The sequence below is a fragment of the Diabrotica virgifera genome, chromosome 1 (assembly GCF_917563875.1).
Source record: "Diabrotica virgifera virgifera chromosome 1, PGI_DIABVI_V3a".
In the NCBI taxonomy this organism is placed as follows: Eukaryota; Metazoa; Arthropoda; class Insecta; order Coleoptera; family Chrysomelidae; genus Diabrotica; species Diabrotica virgifera.
This window is the reverse complement of record NC_065443.1, coordinates 122,676,857-122,703,350: the sequence shown is the minus strand read 5'-3', so window position 1 is coordinate 122,703,350 and position 26,494 is coordinate 122,676,857. Positions and strand designations below refer to the sequence as shown.

The 26,494-nt window shown below is 34.0% G+C and overlaps 1 protein-coding gene across 2 annotated transcripts in view; it reads right to left on the bottom strand.

The window, feature by feature from the left end:
- Nucleotides 1-241: 241 nt before the first annotated feature.
- LOC114333774 (probable multidrug resistance-associated protein lethal(2)03659) overlaps nucleotides 242-26,494 on the bottom strand; it is an 85,678-nt gene continuing 59,425 nt past the window's right edge. For both annotated transcript variants that reach the window (XM_050644051.1, XM_050644049.1), the window contains exons 7-11: nucleotides 24,149-24,455; nucleotides 21,823-21,973; nucleotides 19,475-19,705; nucleotides 7,766-8,074; nucleotides 242-2,170 (exon numbers count right to left, since the gene is read on the bottom strand). In XM_050644051.1, coding sequence (XP_050500008.1) covers nucleotides 1,548-2,170; nucleotides 7,766-8,074; nucleotides 19,475-19,705; nucleotides 21,823-21,973; nucleotides 24,149-24,455 — 1,621 coding nt within the window. In that variant the 3' untranslated portion in view covers nucleotides 242-1,547. The remainder of the gene's footprint in view (nucleotides 2,171-7,765; nucleotides 8,075-19,474; nucleotides 19,706-21,822; nucleotides 21,974-24,148; nucleotides 24,456-26,494) is intronic.

The window sequence follows — 26,494 nt, the reverse complement described above, 5'->3', positions numbered from 1 at the left end:
CGTGTCTTATCTTCTGTCTATTGCATGGATCCTCTTGTATTCGTTTTTATCTTTATTTCTTATCTGTGGTTCGGCGAAGGGGTGGGAGAGGAAAACTAAAGAATACCTGGTAGCAAACGCTTAGGCAGGACATGTCGGTAAAGGGATTTATATTGACATAACCCAAGATAGAAACTTATGCAGAAATGTAATTATGGAAGCCGACCTCGCGTAGGGATAAAGGTAAAAATAATGATGCCTGTTGCTTATGTTTGGAGTATAATAACTTAAAATCAGAGGATGAGTTATATAAAATGATGAAAATAACGTGAAAATAATATTTTTCTAAATTTCGAGAGTTTATACAGGGCGTCCCGAAAAGATTGGTCATAAATTATACCACAAATTCTAGGGCCAAAAAAAGATTGATTCAACCTCACTTACCTATATACAATAGTGCACACAAAAAAAGTTACAGCCCTTTGAAGTTACAAAATGAAAATCGATTTTTTTTCATACATCGAGAACTCTTAGAGATTTTTTATTGAAAATGGACATGTGGCATTCTTACAGCACCAGCATCTTAAAAAAAAAATAAAGTGAAATTTGATCGCCCCATAAAAATTTTATGGGGGTTTTGTTCCCTTAAACCCCCCCAAACTTTTGTGTACGTTCCAATTAAATTATTATTGTGACACCATTAGTTAAACACAATGTTTCTAAAACTTTTTTGCCTCTCAGTACTTTTTTGATAAGCCAGTGTTTATCGAGATATTTTGAATATTTGTCGAATTCACCACATATTTGTATATGGTGAAGTACGATTATAGAGACCTATTGATAATCTGAAAATTTATTTATCATTTACATTTTTAGGTATATTTTGAAAAAGAAGCCACATCTCGATAAAAGCTGACATCAAAAAAAAACCTAAGAGGCAAAAAGTTTTAAAAACATTGTGTTTAACTAATGGTAGCACAACAATAATTTAATTGGAACGTACACAAACATTTGGGGGGTTTAAAGGAGCAAAACCCCCATACAATTTTTATGTAAATATATTAAAAAAGAAGCCGCATCTCGATAACAACTCTCTTATCGAAAAAATACTAAGAGGCAAAAAAGTTTTAAAAATATTGTTTTTAACTAATGGTACCACAATAATGAATTAATTTTAACGTAGACAAAAGTTTGGGGAGGTATAAGGGAACAAAACCCCCATAAAATTTTTATGGTGTGGACAAATCTCACTATAATTTTGTTTTAAGATGTTGTTGCGATAAAAATGATACATGCCTATTTTCAATAAAAAATCTTTAATAGTTTTTGATATATTGAAAAAAATAGACTTTCATTTTGTAACTTCAAAGGGCTGTAACTTTTTTTATGAGCACATTTGTACTAAGGTAAGTTAGGTTCAATCGAACTCTTTTTGACTCCAGAATATGTGGTATAATTTATGACCAATCTTTTCGGGACACCCTGTATAATGATAAAGAATAATACATAAGTTTAAAAAATACTGCCTTTGTAATATTACCCAATTATACATTATATTTAATGTACTTTTATATAGTCAATAACCCAGAACTTTTTAGCATATTATAAAATAGGCTTTGTTCATCTTGTGCCAAAGTACTAACTGCGCCATTTTCAACAATTTCTCCATTTTGTACCACTAGGACTCTATCACAATTTAGAATAGTTTTTAGACTATGGGCCACAACTATAACTGTACTTCGAAAACTATAACAGTCCAAAATTTGTTTCTCCAGAATGTTGTTGAACAAAGACTCAGATCCCTGATCCATCTCTGAAGTTGCTTCATCCAAAAGAATGATTTTGTTTTGATGCAACAAGCATCTGGCAAGACAGATTAATTGCCTTTGTCCAGCACTTAAATTTTTTCCTCCTTCGCATATTTGAAAATCTAGAGAATCTATTATTGTTGTTAACTCCAGCTTATGGATGACCTTCCAAATGTCTTCGTCTGGGTATACACCGAAAACTTTAGGTGCCATATTGCTTTTTATTGTTCCCGAAAAAAGCACAGGATCTTGAGAAATTATGGATATTTTTGAACGAAGTAATGTAAGCGGAAGACTTTGGATATCTTCATTACCAATGGTGATTTTCCCTTCGTAATCAAAGAGCCGAAGTAATAAAGTTATCAATGAAGACTTTCCTGAACCTAAAAAATTAAAATAGATATATTGTCAATAAGGATCAAATAAAAACAATAAAAATGACGGATTAAACCACAAACTAGAGCTGAGTACAACAATACACTATTCAAGATATACAAATACATAGTAAAATCAATAATATTGCTTCAAGTGCAGTCCTTAAAATTAAAAAAAAATACAACAAGAAAGATTTCTTTTAAGGGGGATAGGCGCAAAATTTTGGCTCCAATGCATTTTATATGCATTCATTTTTTTTCGAATCATGAGAAAACTAATAAGTATTTTTGAAAAATTTAAACGCAGAATGGAATATATTACGTTATTATCGTGGGCTGAAAGTCCACGAAAAATTCTATATTGTTTATTTTAATAAGGTAACAAAAAAAGAGAAAATTTAGTGTAATTTTTAATTTCAAATACATTCAAAAGAAACTTTTCATTGATTCTGAGAGAGTTTCGGCCGTCGGTAATAATGTAGACTTTCATTCTGCGTTTAAATGTTTCAAAAATATTTATTAGTTTTTTTTTTTCGAAAAATATGAACACGCTGTCCGTAGTGATATTTTCCAAATCGAACATTCGCTATCCACAGAGAACGGCAGTTCTCACCAGTGGCGCACAACACCCCTACAAGCGACACTATATATACACGAAATTTTCGATTTTCTAAACCTGACTGAATTGAAAATTGGGCCACATCCCATCTTAAAGAATAGGAAAAGACTCGTCCATCCATATGTCATATCTCCATTTTGGTCCAAGGGTGTGGATTTTACGGCCCTTCCCATTTAGACTCTGTTTTTCGTTCTCGTCCCCAAAACTCCCAAAAATTTCAAAAACTTAAGCCCGACCTTTGCGGCTTCTGATAGCACAGATCATTACCTTTCCAACGCATGTTTAATTTTGAAAATCGGTTATACCATTCAAAAGTTATTGAGCTCAGAAGTATGACTCAATTTTTATTTAAAAAAGGGAAAATGTTTGTGGATATGTATGTATGTATGTATGTACAAGAATAAAAAACCGCTAAACGCCGTAAAAATGAGTGGCGCATAAAATATTCCAGCTACAAAAGATCTGATATGAATATTACGTGGCGCGAAAATGGATTTTCATTTGATGCAAAACAAAATTTTAGTTTTATTTTAAAAGATTTTTCCATAATATTTGCTAAATTTGAAGTAAACGCGCCACAAAAGAGTTTCAAAATTCAAACTGTATCAAATTTACTCTTTTGTGGCGCGTTTACTTCAAATTTAGCAAATATTATGGAAAAAACTTTTAAAATAAAACTAGAATTTTGTTTTGCATCAAATGAAAATCCATTTTCGCGCCACGTAATATTCATATCAGATCTTTTGTAGCTGGAATATTTTATGCGCCACTCATTTTTACGGCGTTTAGCGGTTTTTTATTCTTGTACATACATACATACATACATATCCACAAACATTTTCCCTTTTTTAAATAAAAATTGAGTCATACTTCTGAGCTCGATAACTTTTGAATGGTATAACCGATTTTCAAAATTAAACATGCGTTGGAAAGGTAATGATCTGTGCTATCAGAAGCCGCAAAGGTCGTGCTTAAATTTTTGAAATTTTTGGGAGTTTTGGGGACGAGAACGAAAAACAGACTCTAAATGGGAAGGGCCGTAAAATCCACACCCTTGGACCAAAATGGAGATATGACATATGGATGGACGAGTCTTTTCCTATTCTTTAAGATGGGATGTGGCCCAATTTTCAATTCAGTCAGGTTTAGAAAATCGAAAATTTCGTGTATATATAGTGTCGCTTGTAGGGGTGTTGTGCGCCACTGGTGAGAACTGCCGTTCTCTGTGGATGTATGTATGTGTGTGGAAAAGTTACACCGATCTGAATTTTTTTTTCTGTGTTTCAAGAGGGTGTGAGGGCCGATTCAGAACCGGTCTAATTTTTGACTTCTGACTACCGGTAAGCCAGCTAGAGGACTAGATAGATACAAAATAGCATATTTTTTGGGCGTATATATCTTGGGTTCAAGGAGAGACAGGAAATCCGCAAATACACCAAATTAATAGGGATGAGTTAAGATTTCAAACGGTGCTTAAGCGATCAACCTGAGACATACACACTGCTCACCATAGCCGAAAAACTGAAAAATTAAACGTTGAAAATTTTGGTTTTTCGACAATTACTCAAAATTTCAACCTACGAATTGCGCCAATAACTGAGAGTTTGTAGGAGGACTCAGGACGCGTCTAACGGTGTATATCTCATATCTGGGAAAATTCGAATTTTTTAGTTATAGGCTTCATAAGTATAATCAAATCTATTTCTTATGGGAAAAACCGTTTTTCAAGCTCAATAATTCCTGTAATACGTGCAGTTATCATACTTGATCTTGGATGCATCAGATACTACTTGTCAATACGTTTTAAACTCATATTTAGTGATCAACATAAGTTCAGCCGTTCAGAAGTTATAGAGCTCCAAAAGTATAATTAGTCCAGGAACTGAAACTTTTCACTTCGCAATTTTTACAGAATGGATCGATTTGCTTGAAAATTTGAGAATAAGTAGTGGAGAGTCTAAGGATCAAAATCTGTATGATTCCGAAAGACGCTTTTACCATGGGGTGGTTGCCACCCTGTCTAGAGGGTGGAAATTTTTTATTATATTTTGACCGCAAATGTTGGTAAAAACATTAATTGTAAGCAAAAAATGTTTTATATTTTTTTGATAAAATTAATAGTTTTCGATTTATTGGTTATCGAAATTTAGTTTATATCGAAAAAATAAATGTTATTAATCAATCATGGTTTATGTACTTGTAGTGGTTACGATGCTAGTTTGATTGGGCAATCCGAGTTCATTTGCCGGCCATAATTACATAATTATTAGGATGGCTGGGATATGAACTCGGATTGTCTTATCACTGGTGTCGTAAGTTCTAGATCATTTGGGAGAGATTGCGACCAAGGTTCTCGTTCTCAAAACTACCAAAAATTTCAAAAATATTAGTTCGACCTTTGCGGCTTCTGCTAGTACTGATCATTACCTTTCCAACGCACATCTAATTTTGAAAATTACCAGAGAACGACAGTTCTCGCCAGTGGCGCACAACCCCTACATGCGACACTATATATTATATACACGAAATTTTCGATTTTCTAAACCTGACTGAATTGAAAATTGAGCCAAATCCCATCTTAAAGTTTAGGAAAAGACTCCTAGATCCATATATTACTTCTTCATTTTGGTCCAAGGCTGTGGATTTTACGGCTTTTCCTATTTAGGGTCTGTTTTTCGTTCTCGTCCCCAAAACTCCCAAAAATTTCAAAAACTTAAGTTCGGCCTTTGCGGCTTCTGATAGCATAGATCATGACCTTTCCAACGCATGTTTAATTTTGAAAATCGGTTATACCGTTTAAAAGTTAGCGAGCTCAGAATTATAACTCAATTTTTATTTAAAAAGGGGAAAATGTTTGTGGATATGTACATATCTATGTATGTATGTATGTATGTATGTATGTATGTATGTATGTATGTGGAAAAGTTACACCGATCTGAATTTTTTTTCTGTGTTTCAAGAGGGTGTGAGGGCCGATTCAGAACCGGTGTAATTTTTGACTTCTGACTACCCGTAAGCCAGCTATAGGGCTAGGTAGATACAAAATGGCAAATTTTTTGGGCGTATATATCTTAGGTTCAAGGAGAAACAGGAAAATCGCAAATAAACCACATCAATAGGGTTGAGTTAGGTTTTCAAACGTTGCCTAAGCGATCAAGCTCAGACGTACACACGGCTCAGTATAGCCAAAAAATTGAAAAACTAAACTTTGAAAATTTTGGTTTTTCGACAATTACTCAAAATTTCAACCTACGAATTGCGCCAATAACTGAGCGTTTGTAGAAGGACTCTAGGCTAATCTAACGTTGTTTACCTCATATCCGGGAAAATTAGAAATTTTAAGTTATACGCTTCATAAGTATGATTAAATCTATTTCCTATGGGGAAAAACAGTTCAAGCTCAATAATTTCTGTAACAACTTTAGTTTTCATACTTGAACTCAGATGCATCAGATACTACTTGTCAATACGTTTCAAACTCATGTTTAGTGATCAAAATCGGTTAAGCCGTTTAGAAGTCTTAAGTTAGAAATGTATAATCCAATTAACTATTATTCCCGAAATGGTTTATGTAGTTGTAGTGGTTACGACGCTAAATTTGATCTGTAACGAATAATCTGAGTTCATTTACCGGCCATCCCAATATTTTTATTTATTCTATTTCGACTAGAAAAAAAATTAGTATACATTCGATGGTCACTAGATCATTTGGGAGATAATGCGACAAAGGTGACCATTTATAAAGCTTGACGTGTAATCGAGAAAAATTGCATTCAACTTCATACATTTAATTTGTATATAACTTGAAAAACTCCTGATACAAGAATAAAAAACCGCTAAACGCCGTAAAAATGAGTGGCGCATACAATATTCCAGCTACAAAAGATCTGATATGAAAATTACGTGGCGCGAAAATGTATTTTCATTTTGATGCAAAACAAAATTCTAGTTTTATTTTAAAAGATTTTTCCATAATATTTGCTAAATTTGAAGTAAACGCGCCACAAAAGAGTAAATTTGATACAGTTTGAATTTTGAAACTCTTTTGTGGCGCGTTTACTTCAAATTTAGCAAATATTATGGAAAAATCTTTTAAAAATAAAACTAGAATTTTGTTTTGCATCAAAATGAAAATACATTTTCGCGCCACGTAATTTTCATATCAGATCTTTTGTAGCTGGAATATTGTATGCGCCACTCATTTTTACGGCGTTTAGCGGTTTTTTATTCTTGTCTTTGTCATACAACGCACTCAGTCAAACATAATGTAGTGACAAGACAGTGAGAAATAAGGCTACCAAATATTTGACACGGCTTCAGGAATATTTTAAGTTGTTTATTAAATAATATTGATAGTGAATTTCATAAATGATTGATTTAAGACGTGAAATTAATAAAAAGTTGTTTATTGTTTATTATTTATACATATACACCAGGATATATTCTGCGATCCAAGTATTTTGTTGTTAAAGATGTTCAAAATGTATCTAAGCGTTCCATAGTAACAATACAGATACCATGAGCATCAGAGAAAACGGGCCACCCGCAAAATTTACCATTTTTGATGTGTCGAATTTACTAAACCCGTTGTCCGATTTAAGTGATTTTTTAATATGTTATAGTCTTATTCTTTAACACTATTGCTGTAATAATATTGTTGCTAGACAGGTAAATTGTCATTGCATACCGGCTGTACCAATCAAACTGTGTTTTTTTCTGAAAGTTCACCATATCCTCTGGAATATTCGTTTCGTTTTCGAAATACGGGGTGTTGAATTTTTTCTTACAAACTGACGATTTATTTATTGTTCTAAAACCGGTTCAGATATGCAAATGAAATTTGGTAGGTTTTAGGAGATAGTTATTGCGAATTCTTTGACTTGCAATTAATAATTTTATATTCTCCATTGGCACGCATACGGGTCATACTACCCGTACGAATTTGTTCATTAACATAACAGTTATAAAGTAAGACGCATCCTTACCTGTTCTTCCAATTATTCCAACTTTTTCTCCTTTATTAATTGTAATATTAATGTTTTTTAAAATATACTGTTGACTATTATCGTAACGAAAATTAACATTTTTGTATTGGATTATATTGTTTGAAGTCCAATCTTTAAATATGTCCCTAAGGTCATTGTCTTCTGTTTTTATACCAACGTATTCCAAAATCCGTTCTACCGATGTCATTTTATTCTCAATATCTGCCCAAAGCCTAATGGCGTATTGGGCAATGCCATTCAACATAAACGCTTGTGTTATTGCTAAACCAACATCCCCAACAGCAGTTTCTAAAATTAAAAAAATGTTAATACATACAAAAATAAAATGAAAATGAGAGACATCTTATATTTCAATTCATTAGAGAGGACCATCAACCCCTTACATGCATTTCATCCTCATTAAGTATCATCGGCATCACATGGACAAAATAATGAAAACACAAAGAGCCATGGAGAGAGCAATGTGATTCAATAAAATTGTGTTTTGACTAGGAAAGTTTTGGGGTAGTTCTGATTTCTTTTATTATATATGGATTTTGGGCTTCTGAATCCGAATATAAGGTTTGCGGACAAAATTTCTTGCCGGAACATTGAAAAAATCGCGAAAAAAGCGAAAAATTTCAGCTTTTTTCCGCCTTTTTGCTCAAATCTCGAAAACTATTAACTTTTAGTAAATGGTCTGTTAACAGAAATTAAAGTACTTAAAATTATCTACAATCATTAACTATTTACTTTTTTTCAGACCAATCGTTCGGTCTAAAGTACAAGTTGAAAGTTGCCAATTTTTAACGGTCTCTGCAAAACCCACTTTTTACATTCCAAAACTATATTTTTTATTAGGAGGCTGTCATTTGATAAATTTCTCCTAGTTTTCTGTACAAATAATAAATGTTAGTTCATAGGTATGTCTCTTGTGACAGCTTCCATGAGTCCATTCAAGAGGCCGGGAATGTCTCTGCTTTTCCCTTAGAGCCACAGAAGATCAGGCACAGATGGAGTCACAGTTTCAGTTGGTGTGAACATTTCCTTCGGATCTGTTATCTTGATTTCTGATAAACTTTGAGGTTTTGTCCTTTTAAAATGAATTAGTTGAACAGTTCCTTGACTTGCATAAACCTCAGGCACGGGTTTCTTTTTTATCCGAGGAATGGATTGCTTAGGAGCTACTGCATGTTTTGGTGCAATACAAGAAATGCCACATATGACGTGAAAAGTAAGGTATTCGTCGATTGTATGTACGTTAAAATCAGCGTTATCGTACACCTGCTGTGTAAAGCACGGCAGGTCAATTTTCTGCGGATCGCCTGCGAATGCTGACACTTCCAGGCGAACAGCTTCTGTATAGGATGAACGAAACCCCAAAGAGGAAACTACATCAACCTATTTTCTTGAGCCGCACTTTTTGTAGAGAAACCGGTCAACCCTGCAAGGAATGGTGAGACCAACTATCTGGGCCTTACTGCCACTACAAGACTTTGAGGAAGCGCGTTGCTTATTTGGAAGTGTCAGCAATCGCAGACGATCCGCAGAAAATTTACCAGCCATGCTTTACACAACAGGTGTACGAAAACGCTGATTTTAACCCTTTCTATGCCAGGCCTTTGCATGTTGGTCCCTCAATCCCAAAGGTTTTTTTATGCTTAGAGTCCCATTGCCTTATATATACGTCGCATATAAATAAACAAATAAATGACCAAAACATGTTTTTAATGAATTTTTATAACCAACTTAAACGTTTTCTTTTCAAAAGTACTCATCAGAGAGCAAAACCAACTTGAAAAAATGTAACTAACTGAAAACAAATAATGTAATGTAAATGTGTAACATTAAAAGTTTTCTTTTGTGTGGCACTCCTCAAAACATGACACTACGCAAAGGCCGACTCCGCATCTTGCACACATGTATCTCGATTCGCTTCTTTTTTTCTGGTCTTTTCTGTGGCTACAAACGCTTCACCTTCTAGCAGCTACCTATAAGCGTTGCCACCAGTGCTACAATATATCATATGTATAAAATATGTGAATATATAAAAGCTATATGTGAGCTATAAAAAATGTGAAATATATACGGCAATGGGTCCACATGACCTGCTTAGGTGCCAACATTTTGAGGCTTTGGGAACAATAATATAACATTTTCGGACATATTTCTACGGCATTGGGACACCAATGAGTCTAAAATTTTATAAGCAACGCATATTTTCGGCTTTGGTAAATTGAGACCATAACACCTTGAACGTATATATACGGCGGCTGGGAATACAGACCCACTTTTTCAAAAACATATATATGCAGCGTTGGGACAGAAAGGGTTAACGTACATACAATCGACGGATACCACACTTTTTACGTCATGGGCGGCATTTCTTGTATTGCACCAAAACATGCAATAGCTTCTAACCAATTCATTCCTCGGCTAAAAACTAAACCCGCACCTGAAGTTTATGGAAGTCAGAGAGCTGTTCAACTAATAGCTTTTTAAAGGACAAAACCTCAAGGTTTATCAGAAATCAAGATCCGAAGGGAATGTTCACACCAACTGAAACTGTGACTCCATCTGTGCCTGATCTTTTGTGGCTCTAAGGGAAAAACAGAGACATTCTCGGTATTGGATGGAATGGATTTATGGAAGCTGTGAGAAGAGACATACCATATTCATATTATGAACTAACATTTATTATTTGTACAGAAAACTAGGAGACATTTATCAAATGACAGCATGCTAATAAAAATTAAAGTTTTGGAATGTAAAAAGTGAGTTTTGCCGAGACCGTTAAAAATTGGCAATTTTCAACTTGCACTTTAGACCGAACGGTTCGTCTGAAATAAAAAGTAAATAGTGATATTTGTAGATAATTTTAAGTACTTTAATTTCTGTTAACAGAGCATTTACTAAAAGTGAACAGTTTTCGAGATTTGAGCAAAAAAGCGGAAAAAAGATGAAATTTTTCGATTTTCTCGCGATTTTTTCAATGTTCCAGCAAGAAATTTTGTCCGCAAAGCTCATATTCGGATTCAGCAGCCCAAAATCCATATATAATGAAAGAAATCAGAACCACCCCAAAACTTTCCCACTAGGGAGCTCGTAGAGTACAAATTGACTGAATAAATGTTAGGAGTAAAATTAACAGACAAAAATCAAAACAACTGGGTAAGAACTAAAACAATGGTCAAAGACGCAGTACAACATATAGCCAGGCTAAAATGGAGCTTCGCAGGTCATAACGCCAGACAAACGGACAATAGGTGGAATACCACGATACAACAATGGAGACCATGGACAGGAAAGAGAGTAAAAGGACGACCTCAGATGAGATGGGGAGATGACATTAGAAAGATAGGAGGAACATACTGGAAACAGAAAGCACTAAACAGAAGGGAATGGAGGAAACTGGGGGAAGCCTATGTTCAAAACTGGACGAATTAAAGGACAAAAGAAAAATGATCATCGGAAAGGTATATCTATGGTTTCCTTTGAACGAAGAGAGAAATTATTTGTCTCCCAATATCGAATTAATAAAAACAATCCAATACGGACGCTGTAGCGAGAGCTACTTAAAAAAGTTCCATGACTTATTTCCGAAGAAACAAGCCACAACTCAAAGGCTTGCAGTAATCTCATTAAGTCAACATTAACAGTCCAAGCTTCGGCACACGAAGCTTACATCCTAATACTCTAGCCGCTGTTGTTTTAGATTTCTATTGCTTGTATGCTTGTAATAATAACACCTAGATATTTAAAGGGCATGACATACTCCACACTTTTATTACAATTTACATTGTTCGGCTTCCCTTGATATTGTCATAAACTGCGTTTTTGGACTGAGATAATTATATTTAGTTCGTTTGCTTCTACTTCAAATCTGTATATAGTATCTGTATGTTAAGTGCTGTTTTCGATATTCAATTGTCGAATAATTTTAATTTTCTTGGTTTAATCTCTTTCCTTTAATAGTTTTAGGACATCAGTAAGCTTTACCCTATCAAAAGTTTGCGTAAGTTTCAATAAAGCACAGGAATGCAACTTTATTATGTTCAATAGCTTTTTCGGCTATGAAACTCTGTGGCCGTGAATAAATAGCTCCATGACTGTGCTCAATGAGATGATCCTTCTATAATTTTAGGAGTAATTTTTTGCCTTTTGAAGACTGGTAGAGTTACAAATAGCACTTCTTTAGCTCAATCTAGCAATGTGAGCTTTACTTACAGCTTTTCTAAATAGCTAAATTATTGGAAGTCAAAACCAATATCGCAAGTTCGCAAGTTCTTAAGCGATGATGTTTTCCTATGCTTTAACTTCGTGTGCCTTTTATTTTACCTGCATTAATTTTGCAACATTATTTCAGAGAAATAAGGGGAAAAATATCCTGTTGGTGACACAACCCTCTCCAGGCCAAAACCAATATTTTTGAGTAGTATGGACATCTATAATAATAACCTATATATTTCCTGCAGCCGATTTTGATGATATACATAGTTATAAACAAATGAAGATCAAAAAACGGTAAATTTTCGCTTTTTTCGTCTCTTACCAAAAAGTTAAGCATTTTAAACAAATTTGAGAGTAAGAAACTCATAAATCGTATAAAAACTTCAATATGGCGTTCGCTGAATATGTCTATCCTTATTGGTTGCTTAGAAAATTACAAAATAAATTATAAATTTTAAGTTTTTATAAATATTCATAACTTATGTAAAAATTAACTTAGAACCTTCTTATTACACGGTATGCTAAGACTTGTGGTGCTTAAATCATACCCTAAATTTCAAAGCAATTTGTCAAATAGTTTAATAGTATATTAAGTATGGAGAACGGTAAGGGTTTTATACCGATCGAAGACAATTGTTTGGAGGAGGAGCGGAGCGACGACTCCAATTATTGTCTGAGATCGGTTACCCTTAACGTTCGACATGCTTATAACGTTTTTTGCACGATTGATACCATTATAAATTATAAAATTAAACATTTTCGTCATATTGACTAGTTTCATTCATTTTATCAAGATAGATACTTTGGTTGTTAGGTAGTAACTAGGGTGCATAACAACAATGGAGAATTGAGTTTTTATTTAGTTGTCAATAATTTTAAGTACAATTTTGATTATTATAAATTAAAATTAAGAAATTTTTTAACTCGACGGTAAGTGAATTACTTCCCGTCGAGTTGGAGTACTTACCGGCGAGTTGGATTACTTACCGTCGAATTGCTAGTAAACGTCACCTACTGACGTAAAATCTGTCACGGTAAACAGTCAAAAATGATTAATCGTGCAAAAAAGTTATTTAATTTGTTTATCCCAAATTAATTTTTTTTGCAACACTGTAAGTCAGAAAATGATGAAGTTACAGTAATAGTGTGGATAGTTTATGAAAGAAGATGATTTACACTATTAATTTAATTAAAAAAATGACAAAAAATAATTCTAAATATTACAAAATTATTTTGCAAGAACATGTGCATTAAAAAAAGAGGGGCTAACTTCGTCCCTAAATTGTCCTAGGACAATTGTGTTCCTTTCTAAATGTGTATAAAATTTCAGTCTTTCTAAATATGAAAAAATAATTTTTCTACGGGTAACGGTTAAAAAGTTATTCTAATTATTTATAAATAAGCAAAATATCGACACGTTCTTGCAAAATAATTTTACACTGTTTAAAATTACTTTTTGTCTTTTTTTAAATTAAGTTAATAGTATAAATATTCTTCTTTCATAAACTGTCCGAAGTATTACTGTAATCTCATAATTTCCTGATTTATAGTGTTGCAAAAAAAATGAATTTGGGATAAACAAATTAAATAACTTTTAAACTGTTTGACCAATTCCTATGAAATTTAAAATATAATTTAAGCATAAAAAGTCTCAGCATTCCGTATAATAAGAAGGTTCTAACTTGATTTTTACATAAGTTATAAACATTTATAAAATCTCAAAATGTATGACTTATTTTGCAATTTTCTAAACAACAAATAAGGATAGACATATTCAGCGAACGCCATATTGAAATTTTTTATATGGTTTATGAGTTTCTTATTCTCAAATTTGTTTAGAATGCTTCACTTTTTAGTAATAGACGAAAAAAGCGAAAATTTACTGTTTTTTAAATTCATTTGTTTATAACTATGTATATCATCAAAATAGGCTGCAGGAAACATATAGGTTATTAATATAGATGTCGATACTACTCAAAAAATTTGATTTTGGCCTGGAGGGGGATGTGTCACGAGAAAAATCTTATTTCTCTGGACTACATTACGCACTTAGGTCCTCTAATAACGTCCAAAGTATTCAAGTTTTTTTGTGTGTAGGGTGCTAATTATTTCTTCGCTTTTTTTCATTCTCTCGAGAAGTTCTACACTCGTTACTCTGTTAGGGTCGATTTCTCATACCTGCGTTAATCTATGGTTCAGTTGAACCAGGTTCACCCGTGATCTGTGGTTTTGTTTGAAATGCATTTCTCATTGCGCGTTCATGTCAGCGCTCGTTCTACAGTTTTCGAGAAATGCCAATAGATGGCAAAAGGTAAAAAACTGTCGCCATTTTGAACTACCATTTTTATGCTGTTTGTGAATAAAGTTAAATTTAAGTATTTATAGTCAAATAGTCATTTTAATAATTATAAATAAATATTATAAAAACAAAAATAATGTTATCGTTTATCGTTGGGCTTAATATAATAAAATAGGATATATTTATATTATGACAGCGGTTCGTGTTAATACAACGCATGCGTAGTCCATGGAATCATCTGAACTGAGTTCTGAAATCTTTGAACGGCCGAATTCCACCGTTCAAGGATCGTTCAAGTTTAAACTGCCATCGGTTGATCGTGAATTGAGAAAGACGATTTTGACTTTAAACTGACGTTTACTAGAAGTTCAGGTTAAACTGGAGTTGAACTCGATATGAGAAATTGGCCCTTAGTGTGATTAGATAGAAAACAAAGTGTTTTAATTTTCGCCTGCATTTTACCCGATTTTCGCGTGGTGCAGCGAACATTGAATGCTGAGTGAGTGAAAAAGGTAAGGTATAAACTGTGCCCTACCTAATGCAAGAATAATATAAGTAAAAACGGTAAAAAATAGTATAAAATACTAAACGGACAAATAAAAGTGAGGTTAACAGCTAACAGATAAGCTTATAAACACTGGCGAACGCTGGTCAAATTTCAAGCGGTGTTGCCGGACTTAAAAAAAATAGAAACACCTGCCGAAAAACAACAGCAATTTTGGTGCGTGGATAATTGGGCATCCCTCCTCGTGGTTGAAACGGGTGTGCCCAGTTAACGCTACGTACAAAATGGCTGAGAACGAGTATAGTGTGGACGAAAAGACAAGAAAAAGAGGAGATGAATCGGAAGATGAGGCAGACGATAGCAGAAGTAAAAAAGTACATCGGTCGCCTGGGAATGATAGGCAACTAGAAAAAATATTGGAGAGCCTAAATATTATCACAATGGAAATAAGGGAACTAAGAGAAGAGCAAAAAGAGTACAGAGCGGAAATGAAGGAACTCAGACAAGAAAATGAAAAGCTGAAACAGGAAAACAGAGAAACCCAACAAAAAGTGGAAGAATTGGAAAATAAAATAGACAGAATGGAAAAGGACAAAAGACGAAATAATATAATACTGCAGGGAGTAGATATGGATACCTACGATCAAAACATAACAAAAGATAACGTCCAAGATTTTTTATGCAATGCACTAAAAGTTGAGACAAAAATAAAAAGCGCAAGAAAAATTGGAAGTAAATCCTGCTTGATTGAGCTCGAAAATGCAACGGACAAAGAAGAAATTATGAAAAATAAAGGCAAATTGAGAGACATAAAGGGAAAAGAAATATATATTAATGACGACATGGACAAAAATGAACGGATGATACAGGGTAAAATCAGAACGAAGGCAAAAGAGGCTAAATTGGAAGGAAAAAACGTCAAGGTAGGATTTCAAAAAATAAAAATAAATGAGGAGGTATGGACATGGAATAAACATCAGCAACAACTCTTAAAAATAGAAAACCAAAACAGAAGCCAAAAAAACTAAACGACGTAAATGAAACGGTAGCAACAACGACAATGGACAAGGAGACGATTGGGATTAAAAACAAGAAAATGAAAACTAATTTGGGAACATGGAACGTAAGAGGCACTTATGAAACGGGAAAACTTAAAGAATTAATTAGAGAAACAAAAAGATATGAAATAGATATATTAGCTTTACAAGAAACAAAACAATTAGACACAGAAATAGTAGAAATAGATGATATAGTATTTTTTAAAAGTGGGGGGAATAACAGATTGCTAGGAACAGGCTTTATCATACAGAAAAGATGGAAAACCAGAGTGATGAATTTCAAGCCGATATCAGATAGAATGTGCACAATCAGGTTAAAAGGGAATCAACGAAACATAAGCATAATAAATGTACATGCACCAATAGAAGACGCCACCGAAGAAGACAAAGATGCATACTATGAGCAACTAGAGAGAGAATATGACAGATTACCAGCATTTGATATCAAAATAGTAATGGGAGACTGCAATGCTAAAGTGGGAAAAGAGGATATATATGAAAATATAACAGGAAAATACAGTAAACACGATGTATCAAATGATAATGGTCAACGAATTATAGGTTTTGCCACAGAAAGACAAATGGTAATAAAAAGCACATACCAACGCAGAAAAGATATACATAAAGGAACGTGGATTTCCCCTGACAAAAGGACAATAAATCAAATAGACCACATATTAATAGAGAAGAAGCACGCCCATAATATAATAAATATAAAAAGTATGAGAGGAGCGGAATGTGACTCAGATCACTTTTTGGTAAGAGCAGCCTATAGAATAAATGCTAATATAAAGAAAGACAATCAAAGGGACAAAGAAATCAAAAAACAATTCAACACAGCAATACTAAAAGATAATATGACACAGAAGAAGTACGAACAACAAATAACCAGCAGACTAAACGAAGAACCAGAAACACTAGACCCGGAAGAAAAGTGGGAAAGCATAAAAGAAGCAGTTTTAAACACCAGTAAAGAAATAATAATTAAAGATGCCAAGTTTCTTGTAAAAGGTATATATTAAAATACCCTAAATAAGGGTCAAAATACAAAACGTTTTCGGATTAAGGAATCCATCATCAGTGTTTAAAAGCCAAAATTTGCATGCCTGAGCCACCAAAATGTATAGGGTAAAAACCCTTTAAATGTAAATAATAAAGATGTTTTACATATTTATATAAAATTCATCGGATGTAATAGATAAACCTGGATGTTACCCAGGGCAACACAGGACTCTCCCCACGTGGTTGGAACTTTTTTTTTTTTTTTGGTGAAAACCTCACATATTGGATTTCAATGGCCAACTCCTGGCCAATTATGGTATACAGCCAGCTACAGGAAGTTTATTTTCCTCGTGGATTTTATTAATTAAAGGTAATAGAAAACAAAAAGCAAAAGAATGGTATGATGAGGAATGTCAAAAAATAGCAGAAGAAATTAGAAAAATAAGAATAAAAAACTTAAGAAATAATAGTGACATTAGCACACAAGAATATAGAGAATTGAAGAGAATTATGAAGAGAACATGCAGAAATAAAAAAAGAAAATACAACGAAGAAAAACTCAAAGTGATAGAGGAAAAATTCCAAAAAAAGGAAATAAGATCCTTTTACCAGGAAACAAGAAAAATGGAAAGGGGATATCAGAAACATAACCCATATATGAAAAATGAGGAAGGAATATTAATAAATGAACCCGGGGAAATAATGAGAAATTGGCAAACTTATTTTACACAACTTTTAAACAAAAACGAAGAAGAAAGGGGAACAATCCAGGAAATTGAAGATGACCATATAGTAATAGAAACACCTACGAGGGAAGAAATAGAAAATGAAATAAGAGGGCTAAAAACAATAAAAGCCCAGGAATAACGGAAATATCGGCGGAAATGATAAAGGCAGGAGGAAAAAGACTACACAAGGAGATACATAGCCTGATAAAAAGTATATGGGAAACAGAAAGAATGCCAGGAGAATGGACCAGGGCAAGGATATGCCCCATACATAAAAAAGGTGATAAAATGAGATGTGAAAATTATAGAGGTATCGCGTTGCTAGAAGTCGTGTACAAAATATTGACAAACATCTTAATAAAAAAGCTGAATCAATACACGGAAAAGATATTGGGCGAATATCAGGCAGGATTCAGAAGTAATAGGTCGACGACAGACCAAATATTTGCGTTAAAAGAAATCCAAACTACGTGCTACGAACATAAAATAGCAGTATACGTCCTGTTCGTCGACTTTAAACAGGCCTATGATACGGTAAAGCGGCAACAGATGTACGCACTAATGAAAGAAATGGGCATACCAAGTAAAATCGTCAGGATGGTAAAGATGACTATGGATAACTCCACAAACGAAATAGCATGGAAGGGACATAAATCAAATAATTTTGAAACAAAGGAAGGATTAAGACAAGGAGACCCACTATCAACGACTCTTTTTAATGTAATACTGGAAGGAATAATCAGGAAAAGTAAAATAAGCACACAGGAAACGATTTTTAAAAATGGCCACCAATGTATTGCATTCGCAGATGATCTAACATTATTATCGACAAGTAAGAAAGAGCTAACAAAATTAATGAGCAATATAATAAAACAAGCCAAACCTTTTGGTCTTCTCATAAATAAGGAAAAGACAAAATACATGATAATGGGAGAAACAGATAAAGAAAATGAAGACAATTTCACATTGGAGATAGAAGGAGAAAATGTATGCGCATTTAAAAGAGTTTCAGAATTTACATACCTGGGTGTAAAAGTAGATGAAAAGGGACATGGGGAAGGGGAAATAAAAGCAAGAATAGCAAAAGCAAACAAAAAGTATGGAGCATTGCGTCCATTAATGAAATCCAAAGATGTGTCAAGAAAAACAAAAATAAGAAGCTACAAAACAGTTATCAGACCTACAGCTACATATGCATGTGAAACATGGGTGCTTAAAAAATCAGAAATAGACCTTTTAGAAAGATGGGAGAGGAAAATACAACGAGCAATATATGGAGGCGTGAAAATAGACGGTCAATGGAGAAGAAGAAATAATAAGGAACTTGAAGAACTATATAATGAACCAAAAATAACGACGGCAATCAAAGCACAGAGAATCCGATACTTAGGACACATAGAAAGAATGGGAAAGGCGAGAATGCCAAAAATGGTTCTATTACGTAAGCCAATACAAAAAAGAAGAATAGGAAGACCAAGAAGGAGATGGAAGGACAGCGTATATGAAGACTTAAAACAAAGTAATATTGTAAACTGGAAAGAAAAAGCTTTGGACAGAAAACAATGGAAGGAAGTGGTGAAGAAATGTATGGAAAGACTATAATGTTAAGTGTAGTATTAAGTGTTTTATACAAACAAATGTAATATTGTATATATTATAGTAGTATAGGATATAGCATTATATATAAATATGTAATAGTAATTGTAAGGAAAAATTAAATCTTTCAGCCCTAGGCCTTCACGGCCTGTTGAGCTTAATAAATAAATATACTCTGTTAGTGTATGGTATTTTTAACATGCGGCGATACCACAACCTTTCAAAGGCCGCAAACGAAGTGATAATTAAAAATTCGATATTTGTGAACGGTCCAACAGTTTATAAACTTACCTTTTCCAACAATGATGAACGCTGCAATAATAGCACCTATAAATGTAGTACAACAAACATCCAAGTAGTACCCAAAAGCCCTCTGGCAGCATTTTGAAGTATAGTTTGCAGATGTATATAAATCTTGATGTCTATCAAATTCTTTGCTAATGGTTTCTTCGGCTTTAAATGCTCTAATAGTTGAAAGTCCTTCGAGAGATGAGTTTAAATGGCCAAGCATTGGACTTCGAACTAAAACATTAAAAATATTGTTGACAATAATTAAGAGCTAAGACAGGGGATTCCCTGATTTTCCTTATTATGGATGAAATTATAAAAAAAGTAAAAACTACAAAAAGATACCAAATTGGAGAAAAACAACTTAAATTAATCTACTATGCACACGACACAATACTAATCTCTGAAAGTGAAGATGCTTTACAACGTACGATACACCAATTTAATATAATCGCCAGAAAATTTATTAATCTTTCCACAAAGGAAAAATGCATGGTTGTATCAGCAAATGTCCTAAGATATAAATTAGAGCTGGAGTCAGGTATTAGAATAAGTGATGGGGTTTAAAGGATGGTTTAAAGGAAGAGGTCCTCAGATGAGATGGAGCGATGACCTCAAAAAGCATGCCGGATCCAGATGTATGACCACAGCGCTCGATAGAAACCAGTGGAAAAGAGAATTGGAGGCCTATGTCCAAAGATAAACAGATTAAGGCTCGAGGATAGAAGATAGCAAGATGGGGTTTAAATATCTAGGCATCAGACTATCTAGCAGCGGAAAGCTCTAAACAGAAGTGGAAGATCAAGTAAATAGAGCAAACAGGGCCGAATGAAACAATATAGAGAAATAAAAATATCGGGAAAAAATAAATGAAAGGCAGAATTTACAAAACAGCCATCAGACCAATAATAACATACGCGGCGGAAACACAACCTGAGACAGAGAGGACAAATAGAATGCTAGAAACAGCAGAGATGAAAACCCTGCGAAAAATCGATGGTAAAACACTATGAAACATAGTTAGAAGTAACATCAAATACTGGATAAGAAATATAAGAGTAGACTAGAATGATCATAGTAGTAGAAGACCACGAAAACCATGGGACAACCACTAAGTCTGGAGCCACAATGAAAAACACGCAGTCATGTCTACACAAAAAGAATAAGAAGAAGAATAAAATCAACCGCAATACACATATCAGCCTCAGGGTACATGTAACGAACGATATTTATACTTTCACTCATAAGAACGTAGTCTTCGACAGGTGAGTTGGAAGGGAACTTTATGCATCCATAGGCTTCTTGGCTTCTTCTTTCTTGGCTTTTCCATTCTCAGGAGTTACTGTTCCTTACTCTTTTCGCTACACATTTCTGTACAGCGTGTCTTCTTCATTTAAGCCTTTCTCTATCAAGTCTTGTTCTGTCTTTTCATCCCCTCGGGTAATTCCAACTCCTCATACAGCTTTGCAGATGATCTTTCCTTAGCAGTAGCTATAGCGTGCTTTTTCTGCCTCTTTGCTACCTTGTATGTATCCTTAATTTTTCTCTTATAGACCTGTCGTTCCACTACCAAGCCGCTGTGTCCCTATTAGGAGTACCTGATAGGAGGCCCTTTACCAGATGTTTTTCTTAGCACTTACTTTCCATCTCGTACTACAATGTTGCTATTGGTTTCTCACCAGTCATTTACCGTGTCTTTGTCCTCCGTACTCTTCCAGCACTTTAGTAAAGACTTTCGCCAAATCCCTATCCTTTAACTATCATCACTTTACTTCCTGATGATCTACTTGCTGTTGTTTCAATAGATATAGTTACAACTCAACGAATGAAAAACACTGAATTTTATCTTTTATTTTACAAACTACGATATTTAATTTATTTATTACACCAAATCTACTAATTTATCTAATTACCAATTGAAAAATACCGCGTCCCTTACATATCAAAGTACACCGACGGTTTTAAATTCACCACTGAACTCTAATTCCAAAAATGTCTATATAGTTATGTACAATTAGTCTACTGATTTCCAGAAACATCGACAGGTAAATATTATTTACAGAGCAATAACGAAAGGTTTATCGATGTTCTTCTAGAGACGCCGATTGTAAACAAGTTTCTCCCGCCCACAGAAAGGGTCTCAGACAGTTCGCCGCCAGAAGCTTCCGGAATTGACATGGCCGGCCTGGGGCCGTGACAATATATTTATATTCTACTCAAAGATGCACTTAGAGTTAAATGCTCCAACAAAAATAGATACCTGTACCAAATTAGCATTCGAAGAGACATTCTGCAATTCTCTTTAGGGAGTGTAGGTAAAGAATCTGAAAAATTGAATAAAATTTTATTACCTGCTGTATCCAGTCTCTGCAGATTTCGACCAGTTGGCAAGTAAAGTTTTCTTAAAAAATACAAAAGTATGAAAACTACAGCAGTTGGTATAATGAACCCAACGTTTACTAATGTTATTAGAATTATTACTCCGCATAAACTCAAAACAATCTGCAAATAAAGAATTAGAATTAATTTTCATAGTTTTATTTATGAAAAAAATAGCATATAAAGTGCAATAATTTGAAAATCAAACAATAATTTGTACATAGAAATCAAAAGACGTATTAGATAGGGTTGACTGTTGTCCCCATTGTTATTCAATCTGTACAGCGAAGCTATTGTTAAGGAAGCAATATCAGAGGAAGAACAGGTTATATAAATAAAATTTAAAAAGCACTTAGAATTTTCAATCAAAATTCATATTTATATTCATAAGATGCACATGATTACACCTCAATGTGGCGGTAGGTACTTTTTTACTATTTGACCATTAGCTCCGATGATGACGTTTATGTCGAAAGCGCTCAGCTAAAGAAATAAATTATTTACACAATTTGACATACTACATTTTCATTTCCTTTATACAATAAAAAGGCTAGATATCTAGGGAAAACAAGTGGAAAGAGTGAATAACTACAAATATCTGGAAACCTGGGTAAATTAAAACAATTACCAAGGTAGAGGAATCAGGACACGCATTGAAATTGCAAGAAAAGCATTTGCAAGAATGAAAAAAATGTTTGTTAATCGAGACTCCTTTTGGAGCTGAAGATAAGAGCCTTAAGATGCTACGTGTTCAGGATTTTGTTGTATAGAATGGACACTAAAAGTGGATAATATAAAGAAGTTGGAAGCATTTGAGATGTGATGTATTTTGAAGTATTTTGAAAATACCATGGATCCAACGAGTTACAAATAAAGCACTGTTAAGAAGGCTACAAAAGGATTGCGAGGTCATAAAGAACATCAAAACAAGAAAGTTGGAATATTTAAGCCACATTTCCAGAGGTGTAAAATATGAGATATTAAGGCTCATAATGCAAAGTAATATTAAGAGTAAAAGATCCATAGATAGAAGAAGAATTTCCTGGCTGAGAAACCCAAGAGAGTGGTATAGTTACAACTGCGATGATAGACAAAGTCCGATAGGAGTAGGAACTACAAGAATAAGAAAAAGCAAATAATTGGTATCGAAAGTGTCATCTGTCACTTAGCAGAATGCGCCATATTATTTATTGGGTCATTGTAATATGTTTTATTTCAATTTTTATTTTACAGAAGGTAATCAAATTTGATTCATCAGCATCTTATTCTTCTTCCTCGCTATTGTCAATTCTGCTTATTCATTCGCAGATAAATGCCTCTATGGAAGGTTGATCAATGCGATACTATAGTAATACACTTTTGCATTGAATAGTGAACAGTGTAATTTATGAGGGCTCAGGAGACTGAGACTCCGGAAGCGCTGAAGATGACTTCAGAGAGGACGTCGAAAGCTCATTCTTATGAATATCGATAGCTATTTCAGCATCTATGCATCCTCAGTGATGCTATGCAGTCACAACTCTGAAACAAATATCAACAATCCTGCCTATTTAAGGGAAAACATCGCGATGCAATGCTTCCACTTTTGAGAGGCAAAACAGCAACATATTTCGTAATACGAGGAAGACGAAAAGCCCTAGATACAAAGTTTACTACTTTTATACAATTAGAATAATTGAAATAAAAATAATAAACAATATTTTAAATCCAAGACTTTTCGTTCAGAAACTGCTTTCTGGCTGCATCCTGTATCTCCGGTTTTTACAATATATAAGCACAAGAGACAACGAATATAGAAGAAAGCAAATAAAGAACACTTTGGCCATGTATTTACCTCCTTTTCGTCTAGGAAAATGACCGAAAGACAGTTTCAGGTACTCAAATCTGAGTAAAGATAAAAAAGATAAATGCAGTTTTTGTTTCTATTTGATTCAGAGTTGGACCCATATAGCTATTTAAGCATCTATGCACCCTGAGTGAAGCTATGCAGTCACAACTCTGAAACAAATATCAACAATCCTGCCTATTTAAGGGAAATCATCGCGATGCAATGTTTCCACCTTTTGAGACGCAAAACAGCGACATCTCTCGTTATACGAGGAAGATGAAAAGTCGTAGATACAAAGTTTACTACTTTTATACAATTAGAATAATTGAAATAAAAATAATAAACAATATTTTAAATCCAAGACTTTTCGTTAAGAAACTGCTTTCTGGCTGCATCCTGTATCTCCGGTTTGGAGAGTTGTATTGTTCTTTGCGGAGAAAACAGTAGGTACTATAGGACGTATTACTTACTTCTAAAAATTCATATATTGCAAAAGGAATTTGTTCATCTACAATGCTAAGATCCTTCGAAAATCGGTTAATAATGTTTCCAATTAGGTGACTATCAAAAAATTTCATAGTTGCGTTGATTACAGTGTTACTTAAGCATCGATGTAGTTTTATAGAAGCCTTTCTTGTAAAATTAAATAACAAAAAGGCTGAGAATATGGAAAGAATCGTGGTTGACAGTGTAAACGCTGAATATATCTTCAAAGAAAAATCCCACACTGTATTTTCTTCATTGATATTCGTTGTGTTGTGATGAATGTGATTTACCCTAAAAGATATATACGTTAATTATAAAGTAATGACAGGAACGTAGATCAAAAAAGAATATCGGATATATCTTACAAGAAAAATATGAGACTTCGAGAAAGCATTCGACCGAGCCTGCCTTCCCGAGATATAAGACTGCTTCTTCTTCTTAAGGTGCAAAGACCTCTTGTCGATCGTTGGCTCTTATGTTGCTCAGCATATTAACAATCATCGTCTTATTTACATAAGACTGCTAAAATAGACTACTAAAATACTTATATTACAATCAAATGGCCTCTATCCAAATTGGAGATAATCGTACTGAAAAACTAGCCATCAAACGTGGAGTAGGAAAGGTTTTTATTTTAACAACTCAGTTTTTTTAATCTATACTCTGACAAGAGCTTTAAGGTGTGTCTCCACCAAAGCAACATACTTCAACATTTGTGTTTTACAGTGTTGAAGTAGTTTGAATCAAGTTTCATATTTTTGTAACAAAGTGTCTCCACCCAAGCTACTATGTTTTACCAATGTTGAAGTTTGTTGCACGTATTTGCGACTAAATGCATTATCATGTATCCACGAAGTAACAGTTGTTTATTATGTGCGACGAAAGAAGCACTTGCTCTGGATTTCTCCATAGCCTTGTATTACTTCCTCTCTCTGTAGAACTGAGCTTACAAATTTCTTATTTTGCCTCTTCTATATTTTTACAGTTTATACTGATACAAATATTGGACTAGGCATCATGTTTAACTCCTCTGCATTTATAATTTTTGCCAGTTGCCTTCCAAATACATGTATGTTGTTTGTAATTATCTATTAAATTAATGCAGACTTCTACAGTAAATTTAAATACCATTTTAATGACCAAATTAAAAAATCAAAACAAACAGTTCGAACCTGTCAACAACTAGCAACTACGATTAACTACAAGCCGTCCATGCTGATGTTAAAATTTGTCATTGTTGCACAATGTTGCAAGATTTCCTTTTATCTTTACCGCCGTAGATGGAAACACACAACATACTTCAACTGCTATATAATACATACTGTAAGCATACTGTAACACAGTGTAACATACGACAGCAACACCCAACTTTTATGTTGTTGTTGCCGTAAGTTGCGGTATGTTGCTTTGGTGGAGACAAAGCTTTGGGAGGCTTTGATTAATAGACAAGAAATAGTAAGACTAGGCATAGAAGTAATCAACAATATCAGCTGACGATTTAGCCATTTTTGTGGAAAAATTACAATATATCCAAATATTAATAAATCTAGTCAGTGAAGCAAGTTATGGATACTGATGAAAAGACAAAGTAAATGGCAGTTGGAAAGGTTAACATAAGTAAGTACTGCTTTAAGGAAGGAATTTCTCGAAGCTATTAAGGCCGAGAAAAACAACAAAGCTCCGGGAGTTGACGAAATACCAGCAGAATTGTATAAGGTAGTTGGCGACCACCTAGCAAGTCACATCCACGCGCTCATCAAAGACATATGACAAGAAGAGAAAATACCCAACGACTGGAAGAAAAGTATAGTATGCCCGATCTATAAAAAAAGAGACAAACTCCAGTGCAAAAACTACCGTGGAATCTCTCTACTATGTACAGCATATAAAGTCTTCACTTATATTATAAACCAGCGGCTCCAACCACTAGCAGAAAATATTATTGAAGAGTATCAGACGGGCTTCCGACGGGGAATATCGACACTGGATCAAATATTTACAGTCAAAGAGATCTTGAGCAAATCATGGGAACACGATATTGATGTTCACAACGTGTTTGTAGACTTTAAACAACTTTACGACTCAGTCAAAAGGAACAAACTATACTATATATTGGATGAATTCGCAATACCACACAAGCTAATAAGACTCATTAAAGCCACAATGGATGAAACTCCGGCATGTGTACGAATAAAAAACCACCGGACAGACTTTTTCAAAATTTCGCAGGGACTAAAGCAGGGAGATGGGCTGGCCCCAACATTATTTAACCTGGTACTGGAGTATGCGGTTAGGCAAATGCAAACTGGACGAGGAAACCTACTGACCAA